This window comes from Netta rufina, assembly GCF_964035555.1.
Source record: "Netta rufina genome assembly, chromosome: 9".
In the NCBI taxonomy this organism is placed as follows: Eukaryota; Metazoa; Chordata; class Aves; order Anseriformes; family Anatidae; genus Netta; species Netta rufina.
In genome coordinates, this window is record NC_140132.1 from 16,843,600 (window position 1) to 16,865,206 (window position 21,607).

The 21,607-nt window shown below is 38.4% G+C and overlaps 2 protein-coding genes across 2 annotated transcripts in view; one reads left to right on the forward strand and one right to left on the reverse strand.

Annotated features, from left to right (window-relative positions):
• Positions 1 to 21,607, forward strand: part of PSMD1 (proteasome 26S subunit, non-ATPase 1) — a 71,246-nt gene that overhangs the window by 14,689 nt on the left and 34,950 nt on the right. Inside the window, exons 15-16 of the mRNA XM_084291991.1 lie at positions 556 to 651; positions 1,196 to 1,260. Coding sequence (XP_084148117.1) covers positions 556 to 651; positions 1,196 to 1,260 — 161 coding nt within the window. The remainder of the gene's footprint in view (positions 1 to 555; positions 652 to 1,195; positions 1,261 to 21,607) is intronic.
• On the reverse strand, positions 10,914 to 21,100 carry HTR2B (5-hydroxytryptamine receptor 2B; the record flags this gene model as incomplete). The annotated part of the gene is made up of 3 exons (XM_084291637.1): positions 20,606 to 21,100; positions 13,863 to 14,063; positions 10,914 to 11,794 (listed from the first exon to the last, which is right to left on the reverse strand). Exons 1-3 carry the CDS (start codon positions 20,913 to 20,915, stop codon positions 10,914 to 10,916), a joined length of 1,392 nt encoding a protein of 463 aa, XP_084147763.1. The 5' UTR covers positions 20,916 to 21,100.

The window sequence follows — 21,607 nt, forward strand, 5'->3', positions numbered from 1 at the left end:
TCCCAGGTCCTTTTGTTATGCAGGTGATCCGCTGTTCTTTTCTGAAAATTCAAGCTGTGGTGGGTTGGCTATTTCATCCCAGGGAGGTTCTTACATAGAATTAAAGTGGGTGTGTTTCACACATTGCTTTCTCCTGATCAAAAATACAGGAACAATGGTGCTTAGTCTTAATATTTCCTTTGTGTGATACTCAGCCTCTGTAACAGAGCACCAAAGGGCATAACAGGATGTAATGGTTAAAAACAGACGAGGCTGACTGTGGATGGTTCGCTCATGAGGATCTAATAGTGTTCAAAAGCAAATAATGAATATGAAGCAGAGTAACACATCTACCTGATGCTCTTTGGCATCTGTGTCATAGCAACTTTCTGGCCCACTGAAATAGGTAGATGACATATCCTGCTTTGGGAATTGTTCTGTTATTCATCCATAATAAACAATAAAGCACAGAGGCTGCCTGCTTGCAACTTGCAAGCCCAAGAGAGGAACAGATTTGTATTTGGAATTACCGAGTCTGATAGGATATATGTTAAATATTGACACTTTCTCTTCCAGGATCCAATTCTCCGTCGTTCTGGCATGTACACAGTTGCTATGGCATACTGTGGCTCAGGGAACAACAAGGCTATCAGACGCCTGCTGCATGTGGCTGTAAGTACTGGGGTCTTAGGAACACATAGTAAGACATTAGTGGTGAGAGAGTAAGCACATTGCTTTGGCAGGCTTTGCGTCTACAGTGTTAATGTTCTGGTCCAAATCGGAGAAAGTAAAGTGATGAAAGCTTTCTTTAATACTGGGAGTAGAAATAGTAGGTTCTTCTTCTGGTATTAGAATAAGTAGACATACAGGTAGAGAATCTGGTATCACAAAAACGAATCTATTAAAAAAATAAAACTTGATTCTCAGGTAATTGGTAATGAGTTTGCAGTGAATGGTCTGCATAATGACGGGCTGGAGGAAAAAAAAACACTTAAGCCTTAAAAGATGGGGTCTGCCTCCTCTTTGATAAGCTTCCAGCCACAGTATGTGAACCAAAGCAAAGCTGTTTCAGCTAAGGTTTACCATGATTGTTACCTTCCTTTCTGTATACATCTGTCTTCCTGATTGACCTGTGTGCCTGACAACTCATCCAAAATGTTGCAGAGTCCTCAAGTGTTATAACTACATTCTGAATATCCTGTTTTCCACCTTGTAGGTAAGTGATGTGAACGATGATGTGAGGCGTGCAGCTGTTGAGTCGCTTGGTTTCATTTTATTCAGGTACAGTATCTTTTTTGGTCACTTCCACAGCTTTTGATTTGGTGCCTGTTCTTTTCAGGAAATGTGTACACTATTGCTGGCATTGAATAACTCAATTGCTAGCTGAGTGAAGGTTAAAAAATATCAAAAAATTGAGAATTAAAACTGGGTCCAAAATAGGAGCCTTCTCAAATGTTCAGTAGATGCTTAATGAGCCTTTTAGCAGGTTTCCGGACTTCCAACTTCATCTAACTCTAGTCAAACAATTAAGATGACAAACAGAATGAAAAATTAATATTTGCAAGATTGAGAGTTGATTAAAAATTAAATATACAGTGCTTGTGCCAGGCATCCTAAAAGCTGTGCTGATCAGACAAACATGCCTACCTAATTGCTAAAATGTTCCTGGAGATTGTGACTTGGTAAAACTAACATGAAGAAGGATGTTGAAATAGCCTACATTTTTTGCTGTTGTTTTTTAAACATCCCCTGTTAAACCCTGACAGGTTACTGGGCTTACATTGTGGTAATGGCAGCCCCACTACAAACTGATTTTGATGTTTGCTTTGATTGTCTAAAGTAAAAATCTGTCAGTGCACTGGTATTTTTGTAGTAGTGCTCTACGGTTCCCTAGGTAAGAAGTTGTGTGGGTTTTTTTGTATGTGTATCTGGGAGAAAGAGGAGGTTGCTTTGGGTTTTTGATCAGATTGGGGGAATTGGAAAGCTCCCCAGGTACTAAACCATGTCTTTATCTGTTAATACAGGAATTTGCGTAGGCTGAGCATTGAGCCAGGCAGTAGCCTTTGAGTATGTCTGAGAGGTGGTAGTGCATACTGGGGTCCAGGGCTGTAATTTTCAATGGATATTTTCTAAAATCTTTGTGTTCTTTGGGTTAGTAGCAGTACATAAATTCTTCTGAAAAAAGCAAGATAGTAACAGGTGCTTAAAGATGGTTTGGGAAAAAACAGGTTACTGATGCCACCAGCCAATTTGTCATTAACCAAGTTGTTTCTCATGTAGAAATTACTCCATTCTGTTTTATCTGAAAGTTGAAATTTAATGTATTTTACAAGCAGAATTAATTCTTTTTGTGGTCAGCAGGCGTCTCTCAAGAGCTTCTGCTTGGTTTCATGAGCCCAGATCATTCCTCTGTGTCTCTCCTGAAGCCAAAGGGTCTGTTAAACTGACTTCTGCATCTGTGTACAGAAGGAAAATTCCACACAGGCCTTCCATAGTTTCAGGAATCTTTTTCTTCCAAACAGGTTGTGACAAAGCACTTTTGATCTCTGAATCAATACCATTGTTCTTTTCAACAAATGCAAGACATAACTGGACATGTATAGCTTCCTACCAAAATAAGAAGCTGTCTGGGCTTTGAGCTCCACCATTTACCAAGTAGTGGCATTTTGTTGGAGCACTAAGTGCCTGTCTGCTTCTTCAGGTTTTCTCTTTAAATGAATGAGGAAAGCAGGGCCTTAGGTAGTTAAAATCTAGCCAGGTACGTGGAAATCTGAAACCTCATCTTACCCCTGTCCTGTTCTATTTGCACATACAGCATTATGCTATGTCTACATAAGTTGCCCTAAGGTATGAATTTTACAAGATAGTTCTGGGCCTGTTCTCTTCACGGTCAGCAATGAGGAAATAAATGGCAGTAACTTTTGACTCTTAAAGCTGCTCTGCAGTGATTCAGATCTTATCCTGCCTCTTTTCTTCCTGTTATGGAGGGGTACGGTCCAAAACCTTCTTGCATAACAGGGAGAAATATTTCCTTGTAAATTCAATTCCAGTGTCCACATTGGTTGGTAGAAAAGGTCTAAAACTTTGGTCTGAAGTAGTAAAGGTCTAAAGGTTGGATGAGTGCTCGCCTGGATGTGTGAACGTCTGCAGACATGGTGCTCTAGGAGCAACGCAGTAGCCACCGTGAGAGAATACATTATGTTCATATAACACAAAGCTAGCTTCCTTTTTCTGTTCTTGGGCTCCCTAAAGCTTTCCAGGGGTTCGTGTATATAGAATTAAAGCTTACTTGACAGCAGTCTTGCTTTACTTGTTCTTGACTACTCAGAAGCAGTCACAGATCTGTAGACTGGGCATCAAAACCAAAGCTCTAGGACTTGGTGTACCTTTTTTGTCTGTGGTTAGTGCCATACAAAAAACAGGCAATGGATATATATCTTGTGACTGAGCATTTTCATGCCACTATATTAAATTATCAGAAAATGCTCTTGTGCAAGACACTTGGTTTAAAACTGTCTCCTCCTTTCTTCTTCCTTACAGTTTGTAAGACCGTCAAAATAACATCGCATAAAAACCTGAGACTTAACTTCTTCTCTTTTTCAAAAATGACTGCCTCTTAGAGGAGACACACTTAACTAAAATATTATTTTTAAATGGTATGGAGACATGGAAAAAGCTTGCAGTATTTGGGGATGACAGTGCAGATGACACGGCTGTACAAAATTATGTGGTGAAATAGCAAGAAGAGAAGTGATATAATGACTTGGATAGTGTAATGCGTCTTTGTTCTCCCAGCTCTGCCACTTGTGCCGGTAGATTGTTGTGATCGTAGACTACAAATTTTACTTTATTACTGATGCTTATACATTAATCCTTCTTCCTATCAAAGTGGTTTATAAAATATTTAGCGTGGCTGCTGAAAAACAACATTAAATATGCTTGTAATTTCTGGTCAGCCTTTTTTTTTTGATTATTATGATGAGATAGAAAACGCTAGTGTTTTACTTTATAAAAATGGATTTTTTTTAATCTTAATTTTTACTACTTTAGATCATGAAATGATGTTTATTTCAGATTGAGATGTGATTGATCTATGCAGTCAGCTTTATTTTTAAATTGTTATGCGTTAGGGCAATGAAGCGGTGTTTCTAAATACCTACAGGTTATAGATGAAACGAGGAGCTAGAAGCTCTGCGGATAAAATAGAACCGATTAGGTAGAAGGCTTCAATGTGGACAGTGCTTGAAAGCATGAAGTGAAAAGGTTTAATTGCTCTGATAGCAGATGTTAAGCCCAGGGGAATAAGAAATACAGAGAAGCCGGACCTTACTGCTGCTCTGAGTATTACAACAAAGCTCCCTGAGGCACACGGGTTGTGGGATGCTACTGCCATAGCGCAGCCTTGCTAGTTCCTCTTTGGGAAAAAGCTAAAGGCACGAGAGGGAATAATGCAGCCTCTAGCAAGTCCCAAAAGGAAGGTGTAGTACCAGCTGCTGGGTGTTGGCTGCCCAAACGTGGAGCACTGCATGTGGTTTACCTTCAGTTCATTGGTGTAGGATGAAGCAAGCAAAACAGAAACGTTTCCTGCTTTTGTGTTCGTTGGGTTTATGTGGTCTTTGATATTATAAAAGACACATTTGTTTTAAAGCAAATGCAGATCAGATGCTTGTATTTTGTTCGAGTAAGACTTGGACAATTTGTTTTGTTCAACTACTGCAGCGTATCTTTACCCAGCAGGCAGGTGGCAGATCTTCGTAGCACCTGAGTATCAGCCAAACAGTCAGTCTAACTTGTGAACTTCAGTGCGTTAATTGTGAAGAGGAGGAATGTAGTGTAACATATCTGCTTGTTAATTCTTGTGTAGAAAAGATTTAAAGATTTTTGTTTACTCTCCAACCCATTTCATTGTCATCATCCACAGTCTTGGTGGAGGAGAATAAGGAGCCCCTTTCAATGACAGGTTAAAAGTAACAGAAATCTTTTTTATAATTAGAGGAAGCTGTAGACTTTCACTGAAGTCTTTCTGGATTTGAAAATGTTTCCTTTATCTGCAGATCTGAAACTTGAAAGAAAGCTGTGTAGGACATAATGTCTTGGTCTTCACTTACCAAACTGTAGTGATCTGGAGAAATTCCTTAGCATTTCTGGAAAAAAACTAATCTAACTTCTAAGGAAAATTGTAGGTGTACAATCAGATTGCAGGAATACTTTGTTTCAAATAGTATGGAAAGAGATCTTGCATTAACACTTTACCTGCTATTTTATCATTGTTCTAGACTATTTGTATGCATGAGATATTATTTACTTGAGAAACCAGTGCTCAGAGCCTTGTACCACTTGAGTTCTTTTGAAAATCTCAGTGAATGTTTTAACTTTCCACTGTAAACTGGAATGCCTGTGCAGATAAGTAAATTAATGATTGGCTTAAACCTGAGGTAGTTCTTTCAGTTTTGCTTATATCCTACTCAAAACTCAAAAATATTCCTTCAGGAAGTCATTCTCTCCTTATGGCCTAAAAATACTACCCACATTGCCTATAGTAAGCTTACTGAAGATTTTCAGATCACAGAATTCTTAAATTTCCTTTAAAACTACTGTTCAAGCAAAGTTTCACATTAAGTCATCAAAAATGCTGAGATGCTTTGAGCCATTAGGTTAAGTTGATTAATGTTATTTTTCTATGGCAAAGTCTTCCTGTTGGATTTTATTAGGGAATATTGATGTGCATCTAACAGAATAAAAGGCTCATCTGTTGTGCAGAGTTTAATGAATTTGCAAATGAAATGCATTGCTGTCGCCTGTCCAGAGCATTTGTAAAGAGGATCCTTTGAAGAACAAAAAGCTTGTTAGTTTTAAGAGAATGATGTTGTTTTTCAGGGCTTGGAAAGGGCTTGAATACCTGGGTGCTTGGACTCTTATATGTAGCTAGAGAAATTATGTTTGACATGAATTATTAAAAGTAATAATTATAATAAAAAAGGACATTTCAGCAAGCCGTCTTTCCTATTTTTTTCACTAGCTTCCCATTTAAAAAAAATAAACAACACCGCTTCTTCTGTTCTGCAGGGCAAAAGGCTCTCTTTGCAGCTGGAGGAAACAGTTCCTCACAGGAACTGACACTGACATTAAGCACCATGATGCCAAATGCCAAAGCAAAAATATGGAAATCAATTCTCTACTGACTGTTGTTTTTGCCGTGTTGATGGTTACCTAAAGAGCCAAAGGGGAAGCGAAACAACAGAGTGCTTCTTAGCAACAGTGCATGAGCATCTTTATGAATCTGGTGAAGGAACTCTAATGCTTCGTGGTGGTATTAAGTATGTCCTGAGAACTGGACAGAACTCTGGGACTCCTGGTTCTAGCTTTTAATGCACAAAGCCAGAAAAACTCTGGCGAGCAGCCTCTGTTTTGGGGCTCTGTTGTCCCAGGTTGCTCAGTATGCCCTTTCCAGGCTTATTGTGCTTGCACTACTGTACCTTTTAAGGCTGATGTTACATAGGACAGCCTACAAAAAGATGAAGGGAACAATGCTTTTGCTTTCTCAAAGCAGCTTGCAGTGCTGTGGATTTTTCCACAAGAAATCAGTGTAGGAAAATGTTATCTGTGAAGAAATCAGTGTGCCTCTTGTCTTGTTAGTGAGCAGCATTATAGTATTAGTGACCAGCTTTATGGTACCAGTCTGTTTTCTCAGTGCCTTGACTTCTGTTTAACACTGGGTTATTTTTTTTAACTGAATTTTGATGCATTAGTATGGCCAGATGTAATGCAGTTGGGAGCAGTTTTGCACACGAAGACAAGATGAGTGGTGAATGATTTTTTTATGGCTGCCTGAAAGTTTTCTGACAGAATCTTAACTGAAGGCTTGTATCTTGCAGAACCATGGATGGCTGGGAACTGGTTTCCTAAAATGCGTTTTATATCCCCATAGTTGAGATTAGTTGAAATAGGCTTAAAGGTTGGTTTTGCTTGTTTGTTTTTGTGATGTGTAGTTTTTTACAATATTCCCTTTACTTGAATTTGAAGGCACTTATCCTGTTAGCCTTCAAATTCTGTTATTTTTCTCTTAGTAAGACTGTTGAGGTGGATAGGTCCATGTCTGTGCTTTAATTTTTGTTTAATTAGATAGCCAATGTTCTGACTGCCTATCTCCTAATGTATTTTAAATAATTGACAGAAGAACAGCAGCAACAAAATACTTGACCATTGTTCCTCTAAAATTTCTTCTCAGAGTGGTTGCATGTTACAGAACAGCTTTAACTTTTTTCTTTGTTCTCTAGTTTTTTAAAAGGGAGTGAAATGTACTGGATTACAGGTTTCTGTAATAATGAAGAAAACTCAACTAAGTACTCTGTGAGTTATTTCCTGTAGTATGTAGGGGGCATAGAGCTGGTCAGGTGGCTGGCTTGGCATGAGCTAAATTCTGAAAGAACTGAGAACATTTCACTCCAGAGAAAAGAATGTTGAGTTTTCTGACCAAGTCTTTTTTTGGTAAAAACGGGGAGTGCATGACCCCTAAAGGTCTTGTGTTCTGCTAACAAGTGACTGCAAATCTTTTATCGATTAGAACTTACAGTGCTATCTTTATGTAGGAATCTCAAAGCTATAAAAATACTCTCTTTTCAGAACCAGCATCTAAAAATACATATTTGTGCAAGTGAGTGTAACAAGATGATGGTAGTGAATGTAGTCTTTATCCCATCTCACTCATCTGTTCTGTATGAACACATTGTCCTTAGTTACAGTATAACTAATTTGTGCTTCCTTACAGTAGCTTGCAGTGACCCTTTTAATTTTTCACCATGTCTTGCTAACGAAGGCAATGTCTTTGTTCGTACTTGTTCTTGTAGATACAGTTTCCAAAACAAGAACTCTTCTGTACGTTGTGTTGTCTTTTTATTTCATAGTTCTCCATCTTCATCTTTCTTCTCCCTCTGTCTGTATACTTTACAGGCTTGTTGCCTGAATTCTCAGGTTGTTTGTTTTGTAAAAGAGAAATTGCTTGTGCATTAACATTTAGCATGTTAAATTGAATGTGCATGTTCTCTAGCTGATATGTTTCTGTGCACAGAGAATTAATTTTTTTTTTTCGTAGGAAGGCTAGACTTTTGGTTAGTCACTGGTCCCTTTGAGGTTTATGTCTCAATTTAGCTATTGCTGCTGACTAAATTCAGTAACTGGAACCTGGTGACCTTCTATTTCTGGTTATTAAAATTGAGAAACGTGTGTGCTGGCTTGACATAGCACATTTTTGCTGGGTGAGACCTTTTCAGGGTTTTTTGTTCCTTGGAGTCCAACCGTAAGTTATAAAGAGTCTTTGGTATCGTTCTCTAGGGAACGCTTGAAGCAAATTACTTCTGCTGTCGTTGCTCGCTGGAGATTGATGGTTGTACAAGAACAGGGTCACCCAGAAGATGACTAAGCTACCTCTTGCCCTTTCCAGATGCTGGTAGCCATCTGTGGTGTTTCTGCTGGAAAGATCGAAATTGTTGCTGACGGTGGGATTGTTAATCCAGTGGTTTTCTTCCCAGGTTTAAGATATCCCTCCCGTTGTTCTTGTAATAACACACTAAATAGTGTTTGTTTTTTGAGCTCAATAGTACATTTGCTGGGAAGAAGGGAGGACAGCTGCAAGATTTCAACAAGCAATCCTCACAGTTCTTCCTCCCCACTGTTTCCGCCAACTTCTGAAGAGATGGAGATTTTTTTTGAGAAACTGGGTGGACTGGGAGCTGTTGCCACTGAGATCAGCAGATGGGGGCAGTGTGTCTTTCTGAAAGGCAGGGTTTCCTTCTCATCTATCTGGCCTTCCCCTTCTTCCTATTCAAGTGTGGTGATCTTAGCCCAAGAAGCTGTCTTTATTATCAGAAATGAGGGATTTTAAATTGGAGGTTTATCTTCATTCTGAAAGTAGATGATTACTGCTTTTATTGTATGCAAGTTTTTTGTTTAATCTGCAAGGATTTATTAAGAGGCAGGAGAGTTTTCAAAGATGACTGCATCTTGCTCTCTGGCTGCTGGGAAATAACCCCTCAAGTACTGTGCCCATTTGACACTTTTTTTTCTTCCTTATGAAGGCTGGTTCCTGCTTTTCAAATAATGCATGTAATCTTTTTTTTGGTGTTTGATCACAATGTCTATAGACATGATTGCACTTCTACCTGGTACCAGTACTCCTGCTTTAGTGTAAGTGGGATACGGATGTGTGAAGATTTCAGCTAAATGCCTGGAAGTTTGGGGGTTGTGGTGTTTGTTTGTTTGTTTGTTTTTATTACTACTCTGTCTCCCTTAAGAGCTTTTAAGTAATCTACTAATTTAGTAATCTACTAATTTAAGTAATTAAAGGCTTTTGATCCTCAAATATTTTTAGATATAGGCATCTGCCACAGCTATAACAAAACAGCAATTCTGGCTTTTAACTACAGGATCCTGTTGAACAGATTTTGATTACTCAAAGGGTATAAGAGCAGTTAAGAGCTTATCCTAACTTTCAGTGGCTAGTGACTATTTCCAAAAAGGGTAGGAAGGAGCAAAATTACTGTAAGTACCACAAAAGTATTTTTAATACTTTCTCCTGGAACATGCTGGTATTTGTTACATCAGGCTCTGTTTCGAAGTTGCATATGTTTTAAATTAAATATATATAAATAAATGTTGGAAGGACATGTTATCTTTAGTACTTTCTGTTCTGTGGATAAAAAACCTAAGCTTTTTGCTGTACATAATTTAAGCGTGTAACTAAAGAGCTCTGAAAGCATTAAAAATGAAAACAAAGCTTGGGTTGAAAATTCTGCTGTAAATGGAAACTACAGGGGAAAAAATGGTGACCTGGCTGCTTACTGTCAGAACTCCAGTACTTTGGGGAAATCTGATTTTCCTTCCCAGAGGGGATATGGCCTGGGACTGTTAGAAGCTCCTGACTTCATAGAGATAATCTTAGCTTGTCTGGATTGTGAAGAGCAATTCTTTCTATGAATTTTGTGTTCTCACGGAAGATTAGATTTACCAGTGTTGTGGTTAAGAGAGTACAGGATGGGACCCGTGATTTTACAGCATTAATTAGTCCAATGAAATGCTTCTGAGCTAAGCTGAGCAGTTAATGTATACAGGCCTAGATACTGCCCTTATCCCTGCTGCCTCTTGGGAGCACAACTGGCAGACCACGGACAGCTTTTACTGAAGTTCTGAAAGCTACAAAAAGGAACTTTGCTCATATAAATTAAAGGGATGTTCCAGGTACTGCCTGTCCTGTTTCACATATGATCGTTCATGCGGTATTGCCCTGTTTTAGTTAGACGCTCTCACTTTCTTAGTATGAAAAGAAGAAAGGCTATTTTTTTGTGACAAATTTGCTAATGCCAAGCTTGTTTGTATGTGAGAGTAATGGTGATGAAATTCAGGTGGGTAAGAGATTCTGGCTTCCCTACAGTAAAACCACAGGGATAATTTCCACACATGGATTATTATTTTTTTTTTGTCACCTAGTTAACAGAAGGTTTTACTGCTTGTGGACTGTGAATAGGCACTTTATGGTCTCTGGAACTAGTGATTTTGCTTGTGATACCCCCAATACAGAGAAAGTCTTGTATCTGAGTGTGCAGTCTCAGCAGTGGAACTGTAGGAGGCAGTGCAGTGAGCGTGTGTGCTGTTTTGTTTGCCCAGAGTAAACCATCGTAGGTTTAAATCAAGAGACTGTAGATGATGAGAACTGAAGTTAGATACTCACATTGATTTAGCTTTTATTTATTTCCCTTTTTCTGTAGGATACAGTTTTGCAATAGTCATTGTTTATCACGGAATGGGAGGCGAAGATTTCTTATAAATTTATAAGGTATTGCTTGCATAAATAAAACAATAGTATTTATGACCTCTTATAGCACAGTTACCTAGAATAATACAGACAGTAATCCTATGATATGGACATGGCTGCCATTCCACTATACATAGCTTACTTGTTCTTCTGTTTTATCAACTTCATTTTCTGTGAGCAGCAACGTGTCCAGCAGAATGGCTGATGATGCTTGGATAGGTGAATTCCTCAGCCTCATTGGGCTCTGGTACATTATGGGGTTAATCCCGTTTCTCATCCCGTGCATAACAAAGAGCTTGGAATTTTCTGTCACAGAATTCCTGAAAGAGATCCTGCTGGAACACTTCCGAAGGATCTTGGCAGGCTTTGTGGTCCCATAGTTGCAAGTGATATACCTGCTGAAAGCCTCCCTAAATGTTTTGTTGAAGAGTGTATAGACAAGAGGGTTCACTCCCGAGGAAATGTATCCTATCCAAACAAATATCTCCATGAGCTTTTGAAAAATTTCCTTGTTGCAGGAGTTGCACAGGACTGAACTTATGTTAGTTATGAAGAACGGGCACCACATCAACAAGAAAAGTAAAAATACAATCCCAAGAACTTTTGATGCCCTTTGTTCATTGGTTATGGTTTGCATAGACTTCCTCCCAATTGTAGACATTCTGCAGATGGGCATATCGTTGGACAAAGTCTTGTCCTTTCTGGAGCCGTTTAGCATGGCCACCTTTTCTGGTGAGTAGGAAGGTGTTGTGTCACGCTGAAAAACCGTGGACACCGTTGACCAAGTCAAACGTTGAGGTGGCTTGTTGATCAAGTAGGCCTTCTTGCGTAGCACTTGGATTGTCAGAAAATAAGTGACTATCATGATAGCTAGGGGAATAAAGAACGCAGCCACTGATCCGTATAGAATAAAGTCATGAAAACGATCGGGCGTCAGAAGACACGTGATGTTTGTAGAGTTGCCATTTCCATCTTCAATGCCTCTGATAGGAACTGGGATAGCAATACCTAGAGGAGAAAAAACAAATACTTCAGTATATGGTGATTGCTTGTCTTATCCTTTCTTGGGTCTGAAGCCTCAGGGTCTCTAAAGAATTCCTGAACTCTGGAGTAGGCACAAGGGTTACTGAGAAAACATGAGTTGTTTGAGGGCCTCACGTGGGTAATTGGGAAAATAGTACTTTGTGAGACTTGGCAAGCTCAGCTTTAACAGAATGCCCTTTTAACGAGATTGGGACGAACCCTTAGAGGTTGAGGAAGCAGTATGAAGTTGCCAACTTCTCAAGTGTAAAACACATGAATTGCTTTGACTCTAGTCACTGCAATTAGTATGGCTTTTCCTCCCTTGAAATGAGTTTCCCTAATGCTCTTCACCTCCTTCCCTCTCCCTCTGCCCCCCTTTTTTTGAGGTAACTGTTGTACTTCTTGAAGGCTGGTTCTGTAAATACTTAAAACTTGTCTTTCCCTCTTATCTTAATGACATCAAGTGATTGAATACAGCTGATTTTTTCACCCTGCTTGACTGTGGTATATACAAGTAGTTAAATAGATGCCAGAATTATGCAGTGTGTGTATTTGAGATGGATTTGTTGTTTAAAGTCTCTTGGATATTTAAGAGTGTTTAAATGAGGCTAGCTAGCGAGCTCTGTAATTCACTGCTCATTTAAAAAAATTAAAAAAAATGTTAGCAGTCTTGTCTTTTAAATGATTTTTTTTATAACCACTAAATTACAGTCAGCACTTCATTTGCCAGCAGTCTGACATTACAATGAAAACAACAGGTTCCTTGCTGTCTGGTGGAGGTTATTTGTGCTATGTTTCCTGATACCACTTAAAAATGTAGGTATTTACTGCAGTCCTCTGCTACTCTGCTTACCGAGGTTGGTCGGGGGCAGCAAGCAGAGAAATGATTTACCCTTCAACCACTTGACCCCTTTCTTAAGTGGAGGCACACCTTCAGATAGAGCAAATGCTTAAAACAAGGATTGAATCAAATTAACCTTTGATTTCGAGAAATTTGGCTCAGCTGCAGGGTACTTTCATGTTAGATAAAAAGCAATGAAAAGTACAGCACTGATTAATAACAATACATTGGGTATTAAAAGGTCAGCTTGTAAGTGTGTTGTCTCATTAACAGTTTCCTTTTTTGCGATAAGATAGAAATATGTCTTTTCTCTTGTCATCATCACAGCTCTTCCAGAATTTTGTTCAAGTTGAAATTTCTGGGTTTAGGCACGTATGTCTAAGTCAAGAAGATGGATGTACCTATTCTTGTATGCGTCATTGGCCTAAAGTAATCCGGAATAATTTTGTTCTTCCTCTTGCATACAGAGCACAACAGCTCTATGCTTGTGGCTGCCTGCTATGCATTTTAGTTACTTGAATTCAATGTTTTCACCTCCTAGCTCATTTAAAAGACTTGTAAGCATTGAAAGCAAGCGATGTGCTACATACACAACAAAGAGAAGCTAATATCATAAATGTTTATACATTTGCATCCTTTATATCAACAGTTTGTTTTGGTGTTTTGTTTTGGTTTTGGCTTAAAGGTAGCCTTTCTGTATGATGTATTGCCAGTGCGTCTCAGTTTTCAGTGTGAATATTGCCAGCTGCTCACTTATCTTTCATTCTTTGGTGCAAGTAATTAACCTTTTCAAAATTTGTTTCATGAGATGATTGTAAGTAAGGCACTGTTTTTTAACAGCATATACTCAAGGCTTAAAATTACGTTTGGGACAGAATACTAGATTGTTTCCACAGAAACATGAAATCTTGCATTCCCAGGAGACATGCTAGCCATGCAGACGTCTTCTGACTTTTGGGACCTTAAAGAACTGTGATGATTAGGCCTGCTCAGTCCTTGACCTTTCTAGTAAGCTTGATAAGGAGCAGCTATCCAGGCAGATTTTTGATGTAGCTACACATGATCCAAGTGGTGGACTTAGACCAGCCCAGGTATTACGGTCTGCAAACCATATAGTACTTCGTCAAACTTGTCTTTGTGCCCAGCTTACACCTAGTTTTTTGGACATGAGAAGCTTCTGTATTGCTTTTCCAGTTTCCGAGCCTCACATACCTATTGAAATGAGCCAAACGATGATGATTTTGATGATTGTTGTAGCCCATGAGTTGTACTGGCTAGCCTGGATTGGCTTTTTAATCGCAATATAGCGGTCTAGTGAGATGGCACAGAGGTGCATGATGGAAGCTGTGGAAAAGAGGACATCAAGGAACAGCCAGATAGGACACAAGGCAGCTGGAAGAGGCCAGGCATTATCTGAAAGAGAACAGAAAACTCATTAGAATCTTTTCTTGAGAGACTGTTTTTGGTGTGTAGGTTGTTGTTTTTTTGTTCCCTCCTTGGTATCAGTATCCTTAAAGTTCATAATTCTGCAGAAACTCAAGTTTGCCACCACCTCAGTTGGATTGTAGTATTTTTCAGTTGACGTCTGATTGGGATAGTTGCCATCGTCACACTGATCAGGATGTTTGTGTATAATAAATCTATCCCTATCGTTCTGTCCATTTTAGATCATAATCTCTTTGTGGCAAGGACTCTGGATTTAAAAATAAAAATAATAATAAAAAAAAATTAAATGGGCCAGGACTGTGTTCAGTGCTTGCACCCTGATTTTAAATGACTTTTTTCAGCTCTGTATTTCTGTTAATCCTGTGATTCAAGATTGTATTAAATGCAGGAGGTAGTAGGTCATAATCAATGTATTAGTCATTACAGAACCATGTTTGGATCTTGAAATTAGTGGTAATCTTGAGGAGCCTAATTGTGCAGAAACTAGAAAGAAGCAGGGCTCTTCTGACTAGACATTTTATAAACATCGAGGTGCTTTGTTGTACTTTTTTTTTTCCAAGAAGGATGATATGAATTTTTTAGTTTTTAACCCAGTTTCTGACAGCAGTTACCTGTCTCTCATGTTAATCTTCATAGCAAATGTATGGTCTGTCAACTGCATTGGGTCCAGCTAAAAGTTTTGTAATGTTCAGTGTTGCAAAAGGCTGGTATTTTAATGGTATTGACTGATTTGCTTAAATTCTCCTTCCTTATAAAACTCAGCTGTGCTTGATCAGTAGGTTCATTAAAAGTACTGTCAGAGAACTTGGTTCTTTGTTGAATAATGACTAAGAAAAAAAAAAAGATATTTGTGACAAATGAAATTTGGTTTTAATCTCCTTATTCTGAATGTTGGGATGTTGTAATGCTTGATCCTGTCAGTGTGGTGACGGTGCAGCAGTTTGACATTAAAACATTTTTTCATAATGTGACTGGTAGATGGAAACAGCATATTGCTACCTTGACTTGAGTAATAAGCCCCAGAAAACAGAAAATGGTGTAAAGACAGTATGTACTTTTCTGCATTGCTGCCCATGTTTGGAAACCTTTCCTGTTAGATAGAGAACAGGTCGATGAAGCGTTACGCTGGATGTCACCCATCCCCAAAGCAGGGGACTCCAGGTGAGGATGGTGTAGAAAATGAGGCAAAAAGGAAGACGAATGGTCTAGTTTAAAATCAGTAACCATTGAATTTTAATATCTAGCTGCGTATTTCCAAAAGTAGATATTTTAGTTAAAATTATGCTTGAAAAATGTCATACAGTTATGAGAAAGTCATAATTAGTATATTTTGAAATAGTTGCTCATGTTCATGATTTCTATCTACACTTTTAACTGGCAGTGAAGTGTGTTACCTCTGAACAACAAGATAAAGGAAATCAAAATGTTTTGTGGTTCACGCAAACAGAAAGCAAGCCAGAATAAAAAAGAAAAACAGTTAAATAATTGATTTGATGGGTTTTAAATGTTCTTGCTCACTCCAGAAAAGTAGAACTATTTCTTGACTTACATGATGAGTGATTAGTTGAGATAAAATATGAATAATGGAAAGCGTATTCTACATCTTGAAGGACACACAGATAACACTGCTAGATTTCAAATGAGGAGCTAACACTTCTGTTCAGAGTGCTTACGTGCTGCTCCCTGGATTATAACTGCTTTGCTTTCTGGAGAATTGCAGCATAAAAAACTCTTTCCATTTGCAGTTAATTTGCCTTTTGCAAAAGAAATCCCTCAAATACCTCACAACAGAAAGTGCTTTTCTTTTAAGTATAGATGTATTGAAACAGCTACCTGACACAGAGCAACTTTGATGAGTTGTAGGGCATTTGTTAGTTGGGAAGTATAACTGAAGAGAGAAAGCTTTTTCCTTTTTTTCTTTCGAACTGCATGCAGAAGACAGTAAGGTTCTGCATTCGTGGCTATAGCATTGTGTACTGTTATATTTGTGTGTATGAGGTGATATTATCCATACAAAATCAGAGTAGGCGGTAAATGCAGTAGCTAATGAGTTGATGAATATGGTTATTAATTAAACATATATTTGTAGTGAAACTCTGATACCTGTAAGTCCTGAAGAATCACCTAGTCGTCTGGGATTCATATTTTACTTTGTTTCATTGTACACGTGTTAGAAGCTCTGTGCCTAGCCCTGAACATACTGTTCCAGGCTATGATTTTGTGCTTTCCTCATGTATATTATTTTGTCTGTTCTGTTAGTTCAGGAGTAGGGAAGAAGCAGAACATTAGTTTCACCTCAGGACCTCGAAGGCATGTCTGACCCTAAAGAACAAACAAGCAATCGTGTTTTTCCACTTTATAATTTAGGCTGAAGGTAAAATGGGTGAGTCCTGTCAGAGCAGTCCCTACGGAGTTGCTAACAGGTCGTGCTTAGTTTGGATTGTTGGAAGTTCGGATTCTCCTATTACAGATCCACACTTCTAGAGGAAAAAACAAAGCATTAAATGGTTTACTCTGCTGGGATTCTCCACCTTTTTTTGTGGGGAATTGAAATGAGGATTTTAACAACTAGTGGATTCGATTTATTTATTTATTCAAATGCCTGTGTTAGCTGACAAATGTGCTGGCTTGAAAACCTGTTTGCTTTCTCTAGCTGTTGGGTGCTATAAGATAAAAAGATAGTCCTTACAATCCTGGTCTCAGACCCTCCTAAATGCAGCAGTGCTGCTGTTGTGCATTATTTTCCTTATTTCTAGTTAATACAAAATCAAATACGTATTTTAAGGTTTCTCTTGCACCTTAAGAAAAGTAAGATGAGCTTTTAACACAACTGTCTGCCCTTGTTTAATAGAATCTTTATTTCCAGAAAGATTTATTGATAGGAAATACCTTGGAAATGTGTAATCCTCAAAACAAAGTACAGTATAGAAGAGCTGCTCTTGCTGTAAGCCAAAAGCTTTTTTTGAAGGCTTGGGAGAAAGCACCTATTGTGTGCATGCATAGGCATGATTGAGAGATCTTTAAACAGGCTTGGAAATTGTTCTTTTGCTACAGGGGCTCCTGAAATGTGTTGCTTGCAAGTGATTTAGTTACAGGAGTCATTTTGTTGCTGTTAGACAACAATGTTTTCACCAAGAAGGAAATCTGATGCTTTAATCGCCAACTGAGCTAAGCCTAGGCTTTAATCTTCAATTTGATGTGTGCGTGTTTGTGGTCTGTGTGTTTGTTGTTCACCCTCGTGGCAGCATTCGGCTTTGGGGACTTCATAGGCCTGGGATTTCTGGGCTGCTGCCTTGCTTTCGCACTCCCATGGCTGCTTGCTTTTATTTCTCCACTCCAATTGTAGTGTCAGCAGTGGTTTTTCACTGTTATGCCGTTTTTTGACCTTTACTTAGGTGTTCTTTTTATAAAAGTTGCTTTGTTGGAAATAAACCCTGGTTTTATTATTTATCTTTAGATTTGAGATATTGGGAAGTAGCCATCAATGAAATAAGTCCTTGTTACCACAAGCAGGAAGGAAATGTTTGCCGTGGTTCAAAATCAATAACGGGGAAAGATGGTCAGAAACCTTTTGACAGGTCTCAAAAATTAGTGTTGGCAGCCTGGGACACACAGCTTTACCTTCTGATTTTTAAGTGCATGTACGTGAGAATCGAGAATACAATTTAAAAGGTGGCACATACCCTGTCTGCAAGTAAACCACTGCCTATGAAGGCATGGACAACAGACTTTTTCTTGCTGCAGGCTTTGCAAATTAGAAGTTCCTTCTGAAGAATTTGCTAATTTCGCCATCTGATAAATAGCAACGTTTTTGTTTTGCTTTGGTATTTCTTTGGTAGTTCTGTGTGTTTATAAATTTTGGTAACTTCTGAAAGCTAGATTTCAGAGAATGCAATTATTTCCTAACACGCCTGCCTTTTTGTGGAAGAAATGAGAAGAATTTAGTAACCAATAAAAACAATGAATTGTTTGTATATTCTGCAACTTGTATTCTTAAATCAAAATCGCAGTGTATATTCAGACTGGAGAACATCTTAGTCACTGCTGGGAAGAAGAAATCTGCTGCTCATGGTATTATACCTGTGAGTTGGTTACAGATTTTTTATTTTATTTTATTTTTTTGAAAGAGCAGCTGCTTATCACAGTGACAGCCTATTTCTGAAGGTTTTCCTTTAAGCCTATCGTCAGGGCATGAAGCCAATAGCTGTAGTAGACTTTGAATTTGAACATTGTGACATTATTTTTTTTTCCAAAATCATTTAACGTGACCGCATTTTAGTTCACACCTTTTTCCTCAAATATTTTCCACATAATTAAATATCAGTCTCATCTGAAGCATAATATTTGTATTCTGTATCTAAAAACTGCACACAGCTATTTCATTATAACAGAAACATTCCTGTGTGAAAGTGCCAGGAGGCCAGACTTAATTGGCTTTCTGACTATCAATTATTATTCTATGTTCAAGCAGTTATCTGGATAATGTAGCTTCAAGATTTGGACTTGTTCTGTACTCAGAAGTATGTTCTTGCTTCATTCCAGTAACTCCTTATGTTTTGCTCATGCTTTGGGCTTCTGTAAACACCTCAGCATCTTCTGCCAGTTGGTAAAGAGGCAAAGCAGCTTTTCTGGTCGGGAGCCAGAGAGAAATGCAAGATAGCAGTGGCTGAAACTGAAACGTGAAGGGCTGGTCACAATCTCATTTAGTTAATTGTCACTAATTTTACTGCTTTCTGGTATATTTCCTGCACTGTGAAAGATGCTTTTGTTTGTAAGATTCCTAGCATGCTTTAAACTGTTGTAACCAGGGTTTTGCACTAGATTAATTGAGAGATTAAGGAGCAATAGTCTCTTTATAAAGTTAAAAAGAAAGGGAGTTACTAGTTGAGCAAAATTTAAAAAGAAAAGAAAGAAACCACCCACACCTTCACAAAGCCCAGAACCTGCCCTCTCTTTTTATTGGTTGCTAGTCAAATACTAGTGCTTTTTATCTTAATAATTTTATTATTTCTTTTCATTAGTGTGGTCTTTGGCAGGAGCTAAGCACTTACAGTATCTGTATATTAGTACATGTTTACAGAAGTTTTTCACCTGTACATGTGCACATACATTACATCAATTGTTTTTGTAGGCAGTGGTATTTTTTCAAGGTAGAAATCACAATTTTGGTTATATACATTCATTTATCTTTATAGAAACTGTTGCTTGAAATAAAAAAAAAAAAAAAATCTGCCTATTTTATGATATCAACCCTGAATTCTTCCCTCCAATTCATAGACTGTTAAGGGTGAAAGTCTGTACTATACAGAAATTCAGTGTCCTTTAATGAATAAACACATTTGTTAATAAAGTGATACCAGTCTTCTGCAGCAAACAAAAGCTACTGATGCACTTTCTGAAATGAAGTTTATAGTTGTTTGCTTGTTGCTTAGGCAACTTTTAGAGAGATAGCAAAGGAAACATGAACTCCTGCAGCCTTTCATTATCTAGAGCCCGGTGATATCTATACCTTAAAGATAATTCTGTAAATCCTTAAGCTTTTTGAAAAAGCAATATCAGACTGCATTTTAAATTGTCAAAATGATATCAGATTGCATTTTAAATTATCTATTCTAGTGTCATACAGGTGGGAAAAAATATTCTTAAAGAAACTTCAGGAGTAAAAAAAAAAAAAAAAAAGACTTTTCCATGCAGCTGTTTCTGATTGGGTGTCAAAAGTAATATTTGAAATAAAGCTGGGCATGAGAAAATATGAAAAAGGCATTCTTCTTCTGTAATGACTAAGTAGAAAGAAAATGTCACACCCGATGTATAATCATATAAAATATATATATTTTATTCCCTGTGAGCCAGACTGAATGGTGAATCTGAGTCTTGAAGATCAGGTACATGGATGCATTGAGGCTGCTGTGGCTTGACAGATGAATTAATTCTATGGGACACTTTACAAACCATTTTTCCTAGGGCAGGAGAAAATCACTTTCCCTGAAACTGAGACTGGTAAAACTTGACATTGATGCTTCCAGGAACCATCTCTGACTGCTCATGGAGTATGGAATTGATATCAAGACAAAACGAGGTGGCTCTTAATCCCAGAGAGTTAAAAACTGTTCAGTTTAGTTATTTTAGCCCAGATCACTTAGTGTCACATTTCTAAGAGGACACTGACTGCAAGTAATGTAATACCCAGTAGAACAGATCTCAACATTGTGCTGAAGTTATTAAAAACAATGATCGACTGCACAAATGTTCCCATGTCCCTGTCTGATTTAGTTCTAAGTCTCAGGTGCTTTTTCGATGGTTTATTTCAAATCAAAGAACATAGTGGGTATATTTCCCATAAAGACATTAGGCTGTATTACAATTAAAGGAAGGAAAGATTTTGGAGCCCTTATCCGAATGATTTTTAAAATCCTAATAGTGGAAAGCAAACAAATTTTCTGTTTAAATTAGACTTCCAAGTTTGTGCCCAGGATGCTTGCCTGATGAAACAAACGCACTGTACTTACCAAACAATATTATGAGAAGGGCAATCGGCATCACAAACAGTCCCACGAGCAAATCTGCCACTGCCAAGGATGTTAAAAAGTAGTTGGTAGCATATTGCAACTTTTTCTCCAGAGACACGGCCAGGATAACGAGAATATTCCCCCCGATGGTGGGGATGATCACCAGCAGGAACAGCAAAGCCGCCCAGCGCACTTTGTTCCCTTGCTCATCATTCGGGTAGTTCTCTTTGGGTTCTCCTGTTACTGAGAGGGGTGACAAAGATCCGTTGTCAGCTCCAGACCCGTTCAAGAAATGTAAAGGATGGGACATGTTTGTTTCCAGCAGAATATATTCAGGAGCCGTATTTTGGGCAGAAATTGCGTACGGTGTAAGACTTCACTGCGCCTCTCTGGTCCAGGATGGTCCTGAAGAAAGGCCAGCATGGTCAGTATGGTGAACTGGTCATCTGCTATTTTGAGCCACAGTAACCATGTCAGAGCTGGTATCCAAATTTTTTTTTTATCCTGTGCGTTGCTGAGCACAGTTAGTTCTTAAAAATGAAAGTCTTGTTTTGTGTCCATCTCTGGCCGCTCAGGTTTGGTGGTCCGGTCTCCTCTTTAGAGTGAGGTTTGGCTTTCAGACGATCACACGAGAGAATTCAATAGCTGAGAAAAGTAAGCAGTGCATTAGCTCCAGTCTTTTACTGCTGTAGGGGAAAAAAAAAAAAAAGTGATAAGATGAATTTGGATGCCAAACGGTTCCCTCTAGCTATAGAGTACGTAGATTTGCTCTTTCTAAGTACAAACTGATGCAAAGACAGATGCTCGCATTGTGTGTATGCAACTCCTCCTCTCCCCAGTGTCTAGTCTCCAGCAGTGTGTGCGTAGGCAGACGGCAGTTCCCATATTTCCCCTTATTAAGAATCCTATTTCTCCACAGAGGGTCACCCCAAAAATATCTTCAGAAATGATGTATGAGGCTTCGGTTTTAATGTCTACAGTTCCTAATTTATCAGGTGAGGG